We start from the raw sequence: 16,366 nt of genomic DNA, 5'->3' as shown, positions 1-16,366 counted from the left end.
TTCACCCTTGACCAAGACAACCCACAAAGGACTTAAAATTGAAATATGAAACAATAATAATTACCACTTAATTGAATATGGTGAAGTATGGATTTTGTAGAGTAAATATGGAATGTGTTGCATAATCCTTTGGAAGGAGTAGGGCAAGAGAAATTCCAATGACATGTGCAACGATGGTGGCTTTGATTATACATTACATTACCCCTTTTTAACAAACATGTGGTACAAATATTTTGGACCCACTTTCTGAAACAATATGATTTATAAAGAGGGAGGGGCAAAGGAGCTATATCGGAACCACGTTATCTTCTTAGGTCTGCATTCAGTATTGTGGGCCTAAATCTTTGAGGATGACATCATTATTCATACCTCATCACTATCTTTACATTATTCGCCTTCTAATCATCTTTTAATATTATACAAATAATCATACTTGAAATTAAAGCAACTTATTTATTACTAATTAGAATTAAGACAGATTTTAGTTTAATACAGTTTCGATTTAGATAATAATAATGGGTAAAATAAGCCGATTGAGTCTTAACTCGATGAGGACGTGAGTACGAGTGTATTGAAGCATATTATCCTAATATATAAGAGTTGAGGAGGAACTATAAGTAATTTTAAACATTGTGTCAAAAAGAGCGGATATAATTAAAATCTATAATAAAATTATTTAAAAATAATTAAATAAATCATTCATCAACGCATCAAATGATAAATTGACAAAAAATAAAATTAAGCACCTTAAAGTAGTTTTAAAGACATATAATCTATACTTTTTAAGTATTTATTTGAAAATGTAAATGAAAATTTAATTTACGACTTTAGAATATATTTGTTTTCCTATTTCGATATTTAATTTTTTTGGCCTAATTTGATATTTACAGAATCAGTCTATTATTATAAGGTTAAAAAAATTCACCCAATCTAATTATTTGATTATTTAATTAATAAAATAAATTTATCAAATAAAAAACATATTTGTATTATTAAAAAACCTAACCTAAAACTCATATCTACCACATGCCGGCCTCCCTAATCTAATCCCTATAGCAGCAAAAAGATGAATAAAGATTGGTAGTTGTTATTGAACATTGCATCATCACCATTGCCTCTGCTAATCATCTCTCATTATGGAGGAAAATATTTAGAGCTTAGCCATAAATAGAAAGATGATTTATTGGACTTGTTCATCATTTATTGAGGCTCTTTCGCTTACTTGTGTGAAAATTTGCTTGAATGTATCATATTGATGTTCTTTTAGAAAAAAAAAAAAATTGACTTTGTGCACTAAAATTCTTAAATTGCTGTAAATAAATTTGGGTTCATATAGGGGATTTTTTTAATTGAAATTTTGGTAAATTCTGTAAACTTGAACATTTTAATTTTAAATTTGCAGTTGAAGAACAAATATCTAGAAAACCACTATGAAGATCACAAATTACCCAATAATTGATGAAATTAATGAATTTCGCACTTTCATAATTTTCAATTTTAATAATATTTTTTTTCTGAATTTTTTATATATCTAGATAAAGATATATATATATATATATTAGTTAACAATCCCACGTCATGTCTTTGTTAGGAAAAAAAATGAATAAGAGTGAAAAAACAAGTATAGTTGAAGAGTCAATTAGTGAATTAAGCCAAAAATAAATAGCAATTAAGAACATTAAAGTGTTGTTAGAAACAAAGAAATAATATATAATCAACTTTTATTATTATTTATCAAGCAAGCAGCAATTTATATATAAAGATAATGAAATTTGAACCTCAAGGTTTAATTGATATCTTTCATAAATTAATTGGATATGAAACAACAAAATTGAAAGCAACTGCAGATCCTTTCTACTTCAAACCAACACATTCATTTCCTCTATATTTTCTCACCATTTCACCTTTGCATCATAAAAATCACCGAGTAGAAAATTTTCACTAAATATAAACATGATCTCAAAACTAGGAAAATCAAACTCATCCTCGTTATAAATACCAACTCTCAAAGAAACAATACAAACTTTCACCTTTCGAGTTAAGCTTTCGGTCTGTTCGGCTGTTGGCTGTAGTTCCCGAACTTTCCGGACACGGCTGTCTCGGTTAATGTATCCCAAACCTGCATGATTGTAAATGATTAATGTTTTTACCGAATTTCGGTAATAGTAGAACATAATATTTAAAGATTTTTCCACTCACTCCTAGTTTTCCCTTTGAGCCTCCAATAGCCAGACAAAAGGGATTATCTTGTGAGAAGGAAATGGAGAAGACAGCTCCCTAATAACATCCACAACAAAGTTTTGAGATATTGCAGTTATAATAAAAACCCCACATGTATGTTTTCCTATAAATCACACTTACAGCTTTAGGATTCTTGGACGCCACACATGAAGGTTGATTGTTTGACAAATCCCAAAGTTTTACCTACGCAAATGAAGATCGACCAATGAAACCACATAAACATTATTTATAACTTTCCACAATATATCAAAAGTGCTAAAAGAAAACCGTTATTTACCATTTTATCCATGGAACCAGTTGCAAGAAGCTGTTAGAAAAATAAAAAGAAAAGTCATGCACCGGAAATATGTGATTATAACCTGACCAAGGAATGAGTGGAGGAGAGATAGGTTCATACATTTGGTGCTGCCGGATTATATGAAAGGGTGCAAGCAGCTTTGTCGTGAGCGTGGAGAGTGAAACTTGGTTTTGACTCGGAAGAAGGATCAGACTTGGCAGCTCGAATATCATATCCTCTGATTGTACCATCTTCAAGACTCACCTGATCAAAACTTAAATATTTCAATAAGCATCCAATTATCAAACATAGCCTTCATGTAGCCCCAAGTAAAAGGCTGAAGCACAAAGCACGAACCACAAACGAGTACTCAGTGTGCGGATCCCATGCCAAACATTCAACCTCAGCAATCACCGACCACTTAAAACCGGAATGAGTGGGCACTCTTCCATCTTTCTGCAACATATAACCATGGTAAAAGTGATTAAGTCTGGCTACCTTGAAAGCAATTAAAGGAGAAAAACTGAACACAAATTACTTCGGCAATAGCTGAAAGCATGCACAAATTTTATGCAAATGAATAGTTCAATTACCATCACAACTGAACGATCAAACGATCCACTAAGAAGAACTTGTGGCACATGATGATTCCATGCAACTGCTTGAACCTACAGAGTACACAAAGAAGAATTTTCAATTTAGAGCAACAATTAATAGCAATATTCAATATCAATTAAGTAGTTACAAGTTACAACTGAAATTGTATAGAAGTCAAAATTACAGTGGAGATTTCCATATAATATTTTACAACAATCTAAATAATGAAGAACAAATAATGCACGCACAACCACAAAGAATAAGCAAACTTCACAGCTACCCGCTTGGTGCAGTTCAAAACATCTTTTGATTTAACATCCATTAATGCTTTATAAAAAAGATGAAATCAGCAGGTATCATGCATGGGAATTGCTCCATATCAATGCTTTTTCCATATCAATGCTTGTTATAGCAAAAGAAAAGTTGGTGACAGGAAAAGACTGGTGATTTGTCAAATATAACCCAGAATTAGCTTGACCGAACCTTGTTTATAGACAATATTCATTCAATTGTTTTATATTCATAAATTTTCATCTAACAGTTGCATAGGCAATATCTATGCAACATGCCACTAAAAGAAGCTCTGGAGATGAAAGCTAGATTGAAACAATACATAGGACATATGCATTACAACGTGCAAAATGATATTTGTTTTCTTTCAATGCCTAATCCAAATATAATAGGAAGACGATTTCTATGGTGCTACCAAAGCTCAATTCTTACCTTGCCTTCATGATGTTCCATTGTTATGTTGCATTTTCCAGCAGCAACATCCCAAATCTTAACTTGTTTGTCAGCACTTGCACTAGCAAGGATATTCCTTTAAGAAAAAAAAAAGTAAAGTGTAAGAAGTAATTTCATTATAAGTTTCCTTTTAGAGCAAGAACAGGAGAAAAATGAAAGATCAAAATTACCTGTATTCCTTGTTCCAAGCTAGACCAAGAACAGCACCAGTATGACTGCCATCCTTGTATTTTGGTTTCTAATGCAAAGCAAGGCAAATGAGTGAAATAAATAATAAGTTGCTTTTCTCGAATAAAATATTAGCCAACTGGTGTAATTTAATAGATTTCAGATAGAAAAGGAGAAAAAAAAAACTTAATTCCCTATCACATCAGAAGCCATATATATAGCATAAATACCATTTTATTTCAAGTCAAACTCCATCATCAAAACCAAATAGACCAGCAAACAAGCTCAACAACAAATAAAGAAGGAAAGGACCCACACCAAGTTTTATGAAAAGTAATAAACCGTACCACCATCACAGCACTGAGATTATTTTGTTTAGGACACCCTCATAACTAAGTCAGGATGGATAATATGATGTCAATTCTCTAAGCTTAGGATTGAAAATTGGAGATCATAAAGGAAAAAGGGCATGGAAGAGGGTAAAAAGCTTATTAGTTCATGATAACAGTGCCATATCCTTGATTCTACAGTAATTGAAAGCTTTAACCAAGCTCTATCCAAAAACATTCATTCACAAGCACACCACTATAGCACAACCACCTCACCTTCTTTTAACTACTCTCTGCTCTATTACATGATGAAATTCATTTAGACACCTAAAGTGGTGTTTGTCAAAAGTGTCATAAAGGGAAAGACTGCCGGAATGCAGTCATATTATGAGGACCATATGACAAAATCAATAATAGTAAATAATCATTTGAATTGCATACAATAATAGTAAATAATTCTTTGTCATATTCACTGCAGTCAACTCAAACGTCCATTCAGAAATCCAGGAGCAAAAAGTATAATTCACAATCAAAACCAATATGTGTGAGTGTACGTGTGTATTTCCACTAAACTTTTGAAGTTTTGACAGAAGGCAAAGCTGATAAAGTTTTAAAGGCAATAAATCAGGAAGGAATTCAGTCGCAAACCTTCTTTCTTTTCTTTGTCTTCTTCTCCACAGTGCCACCTAATACTAAACATGGTTGTACTTCATCGATCTGAGAAAAGTGAAATATGATAAGGGATTTTGAATAAATTCATCATTCGGCTACACTATTACCTATAAGCTAAGTAAGACTAACATTTGCAATAACATACAATGTCAAGGTCCCATATTTCTATTGATGGCTCCATTGAACCAACTGCCACAAAATTCCCTACAACAAGAAAAGGACAAGCGGAAGCAAATGAATCAGCAACTATTAAACATGGCAACATATAGGTGAATGATTACTATTTCTAAGATTTCAAAATATATATACCAACATGCAACCATGTTCACTTAAGCTAAAGCAGCAGGAAATTGGGGTTTATAGTTGAACAAAACATGCCTGAATTTAAGTACTTGGAATTGCATGTCTAAACACACAACTTCAATACCCACAAAAACAGAAATGTCTAACCTTTTTCTCCCCCTCTAATTGGACAATCAAGCCATGCAGTACAAAGGGGAAATGCTGAAATGATAACATCATGGTGGACATACATGTTTGAATCACCTTCATCCAAATCCTCATATATCCAAACCTGTACAATAATAGAGCACAATGAATGCCTAGCATGTTTTGTGTCTGAGCTTTTTGCGAATGATTGACTTATATAATATCTATGTTGCTCAGACTCCAGTATAGGTGTCAGATGCTGGTTTGTGTCTAGATGTCTGACTCATCAATCACATTGAACTTAAAACACACGGTAACAACAAAAAAGGATTTGATAGGACACTGGTCTGTGGACTTGTTTACATTTATTTTGGTACAATATAATTAATTACTTATTTAAGGAAAATTGACTGGAATTCCAATGTTTTTCTTGGCATAGCTTTTTCTTGGCACATTGCTTTCTAGTTTTTTTCTCTTTGGAATTCCAATGTTTTCTCACCTTTCTCCCCCCTTACACACAAGGGTAAAACTGGTCTAGAGATCTCTAGTTAACTTTGGGGAGCAAATCAAAGGATGAAGATGAGTCCAAAGATTTTAGCTATGTTAGACACAGATCCCAGATCCTATCAAGGGTCCTGTCGTGTCAACAGGGATTTTTCCTTATTTTTGCCAAGTCCAAGCAACTATGATATATATGTAAAGAGAGAGAGAAAGAGATCCAATATACCTCAAGATGGCTAACATCATCTTCAGTGCGTGCACAAACTATAACAGAATCCATGGGTCTAATAGTCATGTCCTCAACCTCTTCTGAATCATCATCCTAAAAATTGTCTAGCATCAGAAGCTGAAGAAGGTATAAAAAGGATGTCAAAAAATAGGGAAGTTCTCATTCTTACATCCTGATCCTTCAAAAATGGATCCATTTCATTGCTTGGGTAGTAAAGGTCACCAAGCCCCTTGCTAAATAACTCAATACCTGACAGCAAGAATGGTTAGATGCTTCATTAGATAAATTAAAAAAAAAAAAGCACACATGGCAAGGCATTGCCTGGCACAATTAATATTAAACTCTACAGTTTGGAAATGTTTCACGATAAACTACATGTGTTCCATTCCAACAACAACAAAATAAATGGAAGAAGCAAATAAAACCAATAGATCATCCAAGCAAAGATACCATCATCCTCTTCATCATAATTGTCCATGTCAAGTTCTTTCAACCCATCTGTAAGATCTTCCAGCTGTGTCCCTGACTTGTTCTTGGAAGTTTTTCCAAGAGCATCTGCCACAGCAAGTGCTTGGGCTACATCCCCAGTTTGCTTCTCAGTTTCAGCGACCATATCTTCATCTTCATCCTCACTTCCATTATCACCATTATCTTCACTGTATAAACAAGACCATCAGAAGGCTGCATGAAGCTAATTCTTTAACGCTAGTGAACTCACTTTCAATACCTAAATTGATAGAGGCTGGGAGAACATTTATTTGGTTTTGCTTATTCCTATAAATTTCAAAAAAACTAATACAACCGATTAACTTAAGGATAACCAAACCAGCCAACTCAGGCATGGTAACTAAAAATAACCAAACTGACATAACTGTGACTGGTTCAGTTATTTCACAAGCACCCCTACTCCCTTGGTCTTCCACACTCATGCCATTACAAAAGACAAAACCCCAAAGCCTCTAACACCTAAGCACTCAACTACCAGTGTTGGAAACCATTGGTCAATGGGAAAGTAAAATATTACTTGAAGAGGAAGGCAATGGGAAGAAGGAGCCAGTTGCCAACAACAGAAACTGGAGCGAAGAAGGAGAGGAGTGGCTAGAAAGAGGAAGGGATTGTGAAGGACGCTGGTTCTCTGGTCTAAATTGGGAGGGGGAAGAGCCACGTAGTCGAGGGAAGAGAGGAATGAAAACAATTATGAGGGTTTGAGCTTGAATATGTGTTATATACTTTAATCAGTTTATGATGTTGAGCAGCAAAGCCAAAGTGTACCTTCTATCTAAGGCACCGGACTTGATCATCTCTTCGATTTCTTCTTTGGAAGGTAACTCGGCCACTATTGGTTCAGCCTTTGCTGCCCCTTTCGGCACCCATGCAATTGCCGATATCATATTTCGCACTTTCGTCTTTATCTAAATAAATTGTCTGTAACGATAAAAAAAAAAAAAGAAAAAAAAAAGCAGAACATAAAATTTTTAAGAACAAGAGAGAAATAGGCAATAGCTAATAAATGGAACGATACGAACAAGTTAAGCAGATTACCGAAATAAAAATCAAGAGGAAAGGGAGTTTAAACAGATTCTTCTTTGTGCCTAGAAGTTCAGACTAACAGTGTTAGAGAATAGCAGCTATTTATTCGATTTTAAATTCTTGAAAACTGAACTATTAACTTGTTGAAAATCATTTAACGAACTATTAACTTGTTTAAAATCATTTAACTCGAATTAAAAACTAATTAAAATACAGCAGCGTCTTTAGTCATAAGAATGAAAAAAGGGAATACCTTGAATGGCTGACGCAGTTGGCAGCAAGCCGACACCAACAGTTGCGAGAGCGAAAGGAGGATAAAAAAGGAAGAGGCAACTGCTGTGGTTTGACAACCGAAGCTACAGGAATGAAGAATGAATGAAGTTAAGGGTAGAAGGGAGGGAGAAGTGCAAGTGATAGAGGCGCGCAACACGGAACACAAAGGTTAGGGTTGATGGAATTTTCATCGTTGCTACTGGATTAATGTATTTTTGGGTTGGGTTTTTGGAATTTAAGTTATGGGTTGGGTTTTTAGGGTTTAAATTATATCATACTTTTTTTTTTTTTGAAAACCATACTATTTTTTTTAATATTTAATACTTAATAGATATATTAAGGACTGGACTGATTAAAATTACTAAAAAGCAAAAAAATAAATATTATTTACGTTTTTTATTTATATTTTTTTGAATTACAGTAACAAGATAAACTAAAACAACCGATACGATTTAAACCTGCATCACACTTGAAGCGGTGAACCTCTTAACCATAGGCCATTACATGGGCTGATCGTTTTTCATTTTATATTTGATAAATCTTAAAAAAAACGCATATATATTATAAGAATTACATGATTTTAACTTTAGATATTCTTCACTATTTAGACTTAACATTTCAATCAAAGTCGCATTTAATTTTCTTATATGAATTTACATTATGTTAGATGCACCATAATCTAATGTAGTTTATTTAATTAAAAAAAGCTGCCAATTAACTGTTCGTCAAATAATTTTATTCAAACTAATCTATGTGATATAAGTTGCACGTCAAATTTACAGGTTTAATTTTTAATTAATTTTGTAAATAATATTTTTAATTATTGTAATTAATTTTTAAATTTTATTTGAATTATTTATTATAATTGAAATATAGTAATTGATTTAACAATTTATAAATAATAATTAATGCTATCATATTTAATTTATAATTTAATTTTACCTAATGCAATTAATGTAAAATAACATTGTTCAAAAATTATGATTAATAAATATAATTAAATATATAAATTATTTTGATAATTCTCAATAAAAATTTCTAATAATCATTAAAAACATTAATGCAAATTAAAAAATTGAAATTAAACTCTTCAATATTTTTTATCATAATAATTGTAATTAATATAAATATATTGTTTATAAAATATAAAACCTGTTATTGTATAAATAATTAAAATTTGCTATAACATTTCAAAAACTATTAACAAACAAGATTCGATTAACTAAAAATAAAATCCATAATACACGGAAACAGCCAAAATTTCTGATGGATCAAATTTATGTAATTAATAAAAAAAAAAAACAAAACAAAACCAAAACCAAAACCAAAAAGGCTTCGATGTAGGACTCAGAGACCACCACATGGGTTTTACCGACGATATTCCCCATAATATATTACCACCTATATTTCCAGCTACCCCACGCTGTTATTCTTCAACCTTCTCTGTTAATGTAAAATAGGAATGTTGCTTAACGGGTATGTTGGCTTGTAAAACTAAGTCAATTTAATATTAGTATTATTAACTGATGGCATACCCACTGTTTGGGTAAAAATAAAATTATATAATAAGTATTTATAAAAGTTATTATAAAAAAAAAAGAGATTTTATTTAAAATTGTATTATAAAAATATTGGAAAATGATAGTATTTTGAGTTCAAATTTATTGTGTATATTTTTCATTTTATTATATAAAAATATAAAATAACAAAAACACTATTATAAACATATGATTTACTTCGTAAAATGATAATATTTTACTTATTATCCAACTGAATTACTTGCATGAAATCAACTCAATTAAACGCTTAATATATTACTAAAAATCTTATCACACGTATATGTATAGAAACCAAACGATTTAAAACACAAATACAAAAAACATACAATAAACAATGAAATGTATGGTTTAAAATAAATTAATCCTAATAACACATGAAATATGTACAATATTAAAAATAAAATGTATAAAATAAATAAAAATGAAACTTTAATTGAGTGGTAAATTTAACATTTTATTAATCTAATTGGTGTGAATTCAAATATCACCGTATGCATATATTATAGGTATCACTTCCGATACAACTTGGATAGTTTGTGTACAATGTTTAATTCAAGTGAATTTGCATTGCCCTATTTAATTAAGCAAGAGACTGAATCTGTGATGGCAAACATGTCTTGAACCTCCCTGTGCTAATATTTTGGAAACATTGATCACCATAATACAAACTATAGTAAATCCTAGTTATTTTAATTGGTAAGGTCAGCCCTATACCAGTTTAAAAAGGTGGGGGAAAAATAAATGGAAATCAAAAAAATCAAATATAAATCCTAAGCAACCTTAGTCCTTTGATCAAACTATAAAATTCTACATGCTATTTAATTTCCTACTCTACCTGACAAAGGCATCCTTGTGAGCATAAAGATTGTTTGGCAGAATATAGGATACAAGTTTCCTCTTACAACAATTCCATATAGATTCCACATTATTAATCCCTTCCACGTATTTATGAATCTTTCATGCTCTACACTAATGCTAATTTCACACACAAAATGGGCACCAAAAGATTAAAAGAATATTACTTGGAGTTACCTAGATTCAACAGCATGTGTTTCAGAGCCCCTAAGAAAAGATCTGCGCCACCAAATCTGGAAGGCCTTGCTCAGATTTGGACATTCACTGCCATTCCTCGAGAAACATCGGAACCACTCCATAAACAGAACATACTGTTGCTTCAAAGGAAGTGTAAGGAGAGTCTGACCCATTGCTTCCTCCAATGCCTTCATGTCAAGTCCCTTTCTGCATCTTTGCAGCCAACCAAAATCCAATAGCATTGGCCCAAACCATGCTTGAAGAAGCCCTGACCTGGCCTCTGAGCAGCAGTGCAGCTTTCTTGTACCCATTGCGATGAATAAAATTGCTGAAACGCGGCTTAGCTCATACCTAACCATGGGAGATGCTCTTTCATGAAGTTTTAGCAAATTTCCTTGATTTACCCACAGATCCACAAACTCCTCGGCCATTTGTCGATCAAGCAAGATCTCCAACAGAAAATTGATGTTATCCACCTGTTTGGAGATGCGTGCAATCAGAGGCTTACCCATCTCCTTTCTGGTCATTCTTTCATGGGGAATAGCATCAGAAGCCTCCTCAAACAGGTTGTGTAGCTCACTCATACAGGATTGACAAACAGCATAGAAATCCTCCTTGTTGATGTCGGGTTGCTCCTTCTCATAGACTGAGCTTTTGCAGAGGAGACCCTTCACCAATGACTTCAGCTCATTTCTTGCATTGGCATCAGAGCAGGTGGTGATGGATGAAACAAGGTGTCTGGCTAAATTTTGGAGGGTATCAGTTGACTGCTGAGAATGTAATCTAGCCAACATATCTCTACTGGTTGCTTCATCAAACTTGAACCTTGTAAACAAGCTCCTTAATTTCTCTTCTTCTTCCTCAGTCCAAGGAACAGCTTCTAGGTACTTTAAACAAGATGAAACACCTCTGCGAAACATAATGCCAGCTGATACCTGATAGTAGTTTCAAATGATCTCAGTATTTTAAGGAAAAACATAGAAATACATAGAAAAGGAGGCGGAAAGTTCATATTGCATTCGTCAAGCAAAGTGCTTGACATTAGTTTATACCACAGTAAGTAACAACTTTTAGAGAACTTTTCATATCTTTCACCATCTATTTCTACGCTTCCAAGTTTTAGATGCAACTTCTTATTGTCTGCAGTTTTGTATATTAGAGGAAATAACCACTGAAATCAACATATTTCAAGGTTTCATATGCAAACAGTATGTTTTATTCCATGAAATAAAAATCAAATATAATTGCTTTCTTCAACAGTAAGTTGTTTGTGCAGAGCATTACAGTTGCCAACAAGAATATACGTGAATGTGCAATCTAGTAAGGGGAAAAAAACCCAAAATTAAATGGTCACCATCCTCCTCTTCTTTTTCCTTTTTTCCCCCCTTTTTTATAGATAATTTAGATAGCCAACCTAGCCATTAAGTATATCTTATGAAATGCAATCCATCTAGATTGACATCCAATCTTGTAGCTCTGTTCTTCCAAGGACAGTTCACATACCTCATGGATTCTAAATCCAATCTAGTAGCATGCCTAACTCTGGTACCAAGCTGATTAACCAAGAATAGCTCTCAGTAAACCAGTATAACTATAAAGCACATTAATTTTCATATCTGAGAACATAATGGTTTAGAAGGTTAGAGAGAGATACAGACGGAGAAAAGACAAACAAGGGAAAGGCCCTTCCTGACAAGGGAAGCAGAGCAGCAAACTTATCCTATCACAGGCTCTGGCCTAACATAAAAATCTCATCATCATATAACTTTTCTGAAGTAATTGGAACATCCTATGCAGCATATTTCTCATAGATCTACACGGGAGGTAGGCTCTTTAGTTAACAGCAAGTAGGTGATGGAACCTTTTTCCCTTCTCCCACTTTTTACCGATTTATTGATAATTATTGTTGACAAGGTGATAGACTTAGCAACCATTTCAAAACCAAGTTAAATGCATGCCAAGTCCATTGCTTAGATGTTATGGCAGAAAAGATTATGTACAAAACCACCAAATCCTAACAGAATATATCAAGTTAATGTTATCAAGGGCACAGTTAATTGAGGCACTATAACCTTTATATTGCTTGAAGAGCAAAAAAGCACTTGTTGAGTGAAGTAAGGCACAACTACATGTGTGCATATATCTAAGGACCAATGTTATTAAGGGTGCAAGGTGCATTCTAGGTGCTAAAACCCTAATATTGACTGAGGTCAAGTAGGCACCAAAAAAAAAAGCACTCGATCAAATGAAGTAAGGTGCAATACATACACGTCCATATGTTTTATGTTTTTGTGTAAAAATAAGCTTAAGATATATAATTATGACAATAAATCTAAAGACCGATCTACTTTATCCTTAAAAATGCAATTTTTTGTTGACCAATATGCATGACTCTACAGTTTTGCTTCTGTGGTTGAATACTCAAATATTGAGAAATAAAGTTCAATATTATCCCCCTTTTTTTAATCAGTAAAGGCAAAGAGCTTCAATCAAACGAACTTTTTTATGCTATTGCCTTATAAAAAAGCATGTCTAGACATGCCAAGCATATATACCTGATCAGATGCGTCTTTCATGAAAAGGTGTGATGACCTATTACTGTCTGACGCTAATAATGTGTAGATGTATTCCTTGACAACACTGCTAAAGACTGGTTCAATTTTATCCAACACAACATGCAATTGTTTCTTCATTTGTTGGCTAACAGCATGATTTCCTTATGGTCCCAAATTTATTTTGGATATTCAAACATCGACAAGATAGACATTGCTCCCCTCTTTCACTATTAAAGGTAAAATTATAAAATAGAATAATAGAATAAATGAAAGAGAACTGTGATTAGATAGGCTATGTTGCACCTACTGTCTTACAAAGGAAAAAGCACCTAGATGCACCAAACATGTTACTGATCAAATGCACCTTGCCGGATAGTTATTGAGGTGCTTTTGTTGTCAGGTGCTACACCTTAACGCCTAAGCAAGCACCTCAACATCGATGAATCACTTTAGATAAATTTATTAAGCTGCTACCTCTCCTACCATCATTGGATCACCATGCACTGAATTCACAAATAGCGAACAAATTTTCGTCTTTCCCATGAAAGCAGAGTCATCAAGCAAATCACCTCTAAAAAATCAATTTTTTCTTTAAAAGGAAAATGTAAAGTATAGATCAAACTGTTAGGAAATGCACTTTAGATTTTGGAAAATAGTAAAATGCAGCAAAAATGCAAAAGGGGATCACGGAATCAGATATGTAAAAAAGAAAAATAGGGAGTGGCATTCGAGTATGAACTATCTGTTGGCCACCTCATAGGACAAAATAAGGAATATTAGGTTCAGCTTAAACTGCCTTGGTAATTCTTCTAGACGGACTAAGGTTAAAAAAATTAAGGTTTTGGTATAATAGTCATGCAAGAACTCTACATGAGATAATGCTTGAATTGGAGGCGGTAACAATGGCTTCTGGAGCTAAGAACCAACATTACTAGACTCAAGAACAACAATAAATTCAACAGGTTTGGGGTATTGTACAGGGAAACTGAATTTTCTAGAACAATATTCAGCAATTATGCTCAGTGATTATGGTTTCAAGGTTTAGATAAGGACAAAACACAAAGAATATAGAGAAAATTGCAGCAAGGAAGAAAAAACAAGGTAATAAAAGTAAGGAGTAGGAAATAAGAAACACAACTGATAAACTAAAACTCTTGATTAACTAAAATAGAATTACATAACTAAGAGGTAGGAGGACAAAGTTTGTTTTCCTCTTGCCCCCTAAAGGCATTTAAAAACGTTTGCCCCCCCCCCCCTCCCCAACGAGAAGACTCCAAATTTTCCACTAGATTACATTTACTAAACACAAATAATTCCTTTTTAGCATGTTTACACTTCTGAGGGTGGGAGATACTAATAATGCTATCAAAGTTATACTATTTAAAAAAAAAAAAAAAAAACTTCTGCTAATTTCTGCAGTATCTGATATTCATGTTAGTTAAGCATTAGAGAACGATTTGAAAGGAAAAAGGAAAAGAAGAAACTTGACAACAATAACCAGTTCTCCTAAATCAGCTTCGCAGTCCCAAAAATCTTGAGAAAGTTCTTAGAACATCAGAGACCGGCTTTTGGTTTAAAACTCCTCGTTTTGTTAGATTAGAGCATGAAACAACGCTCAACATATGCTTCTAATCAAACTAAGAACTTCCTAATTATTGGTTTCCAGCAGAAAATATCATATTCTATGATTTTCTATATGATAAAAAATCTAACTTTCATATATCAATCTTTAAATTTTAAATATTAAAATGAAAAATAAAAAAAAATTAGATTTTAACAAGAACTCATGATTTTCCAAGGGAAAGTGTGTAACACTGTGTTAGTCTTTATTAGGAACTCTCCCTAAGTTTATTGTTATTTTTAAAGTATCCCTTTTTGGAACAAATTTTTCTTAAAACATCTACACAACACAAAAAACATACTAAATATTCCAGTATAAGAGGATAAGGAGAAAATAAAAGAAGGGTTACCTCAAGAATGTCAATGGCTCTATTAACCCCAATTTTGACGAGCCTCTTGGCTATATCTTCTTCAAACATAAGTTCAATGGTTTCTTTAAAAACCCCTAAATTTTCCACCTCAGGAACTTCTATTCTATACATTTTCTTCCCCGCTGAACCTGCAATCAAACCCGCAAAAACTTCTGAATTCGAAGCCAAAACCGACGAGCTGAGCTCCAGCACCATAACCCCACCATTTTTCCGTTTCAAATTCAACCTCACATCGTACGCTCCTCCTATATCTCCTTCGACCCGGCTAGGATCCAGACTCGAATGAGTATCCGGACTCTCTATTTTGGCCCGAAAACTCTGCGATCGCGATCGGGGCAAGGAATCAACGGCAGCGGCAGACGGGGTTGCATGTGAAGAGTGGCGATCTTCTTCGAGGGAATCAGTGTGGTCTATAGGCGAGACTCGTCCGGGTGAAAGGATTCGACGCGGGTCCATCCGACCCACGAGAGATAACTCGGATTTGGAACTCTGGGGAGAGTTGGGAACAGAGATGGAGGTAGTGAGTTTAGAGAGCGAGTCAGGCTTTTGCGGCCCGAGTTTGGTTTTGCAGTTGTTGTTATTGGTACGGTAATGCTGAGACAAATGTGGGTTTTCAGGACTCGGCGGAGGTGCGTTGAAGGTGCAACACCATGATCGGTGGCGAGAGCCGTGTCTCCGACGAGTGTGACCATCCATGATGAAAACAATGGTAGAAACTGAGTCAGAGAACCGAGTTAGGAGAATGAAGAGTCAGGAGGCGAGTTGAGAATGAAGAACATGTTTCTCACAGAGTTTTATTAAGATGGAGGAATGAAAGAAATAGCTGGTTTTGGTTTTATATATAATTTTGTTTCCTTTCAATTTTCTTGGGAATGATGTTCTTCATTTACTACGAACTACAACGCCGAAAACCTTCCTTAACCTTTTACACTTTAAGCCCAGGTTAATTTTTGTTATAGGTCCCTTTACTCTTCATATCTTTGTAATTTAGTTCCCATATTTTTGTTTTCAAAAATTTAATCCTTTTATTTTTCATTCTTCATAAAATAAATTATAATCGAGTAAAAATTTAATGAGCTGAGTCCAATAGCAACGACAAAAAAAGAAGAGACAAATTCGTGGAAAAATTCACTTCCTTGGAGAAAAAAAGGAGAGACTTTTTAGAGAAAAAACAATGTCAAATAAGTCCCCCAATCTTCCCAATGTTTGAGCCTAACCCCCCAGCATAGTTATTGAAAT

General features: G+C 33.7%; 2 protein-coding genes across 4 annotated transcripts; both read right to left on the bottom strand.

Annotated features, from left to right (window-relative positions):
* Positions 1 to 1,771: 1,771 nt before the first annotated feature.
* LOC108460883 (uncharacterized) lies at positions 1,772 to 8,225 on the bottom strand. 3 transcript variants are annotated; one of them, XM_017760575.2, is made up of 18 exons: positions 7,971 to 8,225; positions 7,714 to 7,779; positions 7,460 to 7,612; positions 6,638 to 6,843; positions 6,357 to 6,436; positions 6,185 to 6,280; positions 5,479 to 5,602; positions 5,174 to 5,232; positions 5,005 to 5,073; positions 4,030 to 4,097; positions 3,839 to 3,935; positions 3,112 to 3,186; positions 2,876 to 2,974; positions 2,639 to 2,782; positions 2,519 to 2,548; positions 2,362 to 2,424; positions 2,200 to 2,277; positions 1,772 to 2,119 (listed from the first exon to the last, which is right to left on the bottom strand). In XM_017760575.2, the coding sequence occupies exons 3-18, from the start codon at positions 7,576 to 7,578 to the stop codon at positions 2,039 to 2,041; spliced, it is 1,488 nt and encodes a 495-aa protein (XP_017616064.1). In that variant the 5' UTR covers positions 7,579 to 7,612; positions 7,714 to 7,779; positions 7,971 to 8,225; the 3' UTR covers positions 1,772 to 2,038. The 3 variants fall into 3 exon arrangements, with proteins under 3 accessions (XP_017616064.1, XP_017616061.1, XP_017616062.1); XM_017760572.2 differs by having other exon boundaries at positions 7,730 to 7,779; XM_017760573.2 differs by lacking the exon at positions 7,714 to 7,779.
* Positions 8,226 to 10,313: 2,088 nt separating this feature from the next.
* LOC108460897 (BTB/POZ domain-containing protein At2g13690) lies at positions 10,314 to 16,034 on the bottom strand. The gene is made up of 2 exons (XM_017760594.2): positions 15,107 to 16,034; positions 10,314 to 11,516 (listed from the first exon to the last, which is right to left on the bottom strand). The coding sequence occupies exons 1-2, from the start codon at positions 15,821 to 15,823 to the stop codon at positions 10,578 to 10,580; spliced, it is 1,656 nt and encodes a 551-aa protein (XP_017616083.1). The 5' UTR covers positions 15,824 to 16,034; the 3' UTR covers positions 10,314 to 10,577.
* Positions 16,035 to 16,366: the final 332 nt, after the last annotated feature.

Source organism: Gossypium arboreum, chromosome 4 (assembly GCF_025698485.1).
Source record: "Gossypium arboreum isolate Shixiya-1 chromosome 4, ASM2569848v2, whole genome shotgun sequence".
NCBI classification, from domain to species: domain Eukaryota; kingdom Viridiplantae; phylum Streptophyta; class Magnoliopsida; order Malvales; family Malvaceae; genus Gossypium; species Gossypium arboreum.
The sequence above is the reverse complement of the archived record's forward strand: the minus strand, read 5'-3'. Positions and strand labels throughout refer to the sequence as shown.

Bases quoted from the DNA above. Each gene is read 5' to 3' on its own strand.
- LOC108460897 (XM_017760594.2), bottom strand. From the start codon at position 15,823: ATGGATGGTCACACTCGTCGGAGACACGGCTCTCGCCACCGATCATGG. The intron at 11,517-15,106 runs GTAACCCTTCTT...AACTACTATCAG, and splicing joins GAGCCATTGACATTCTTGAG to GTATCAGCTGGCATTATGTT.
- LOC108460883 (XM_017760575.2), bottom strand. From the start codon at position 7,578: ATGATATCGGCAATTGCATGGGTGCCGAAAGGGGCAGCAAAGGCTGAA. The intron at 5,233-5,478 runs GTTAGACATTTC...TTCTTGTTGTAG, and splicing joins AATTAGAGGGGGAGAAAAAG to GGAATTTTGTGGCAGTTGGT. The intron at 2,783-2,875 runs GTTCGTGCTTTG...AGTTTTGATCAG, and splicing joins ACACTGAGTACTCGTTTGTG to GTGAGTCTTGAAGATGGTAC.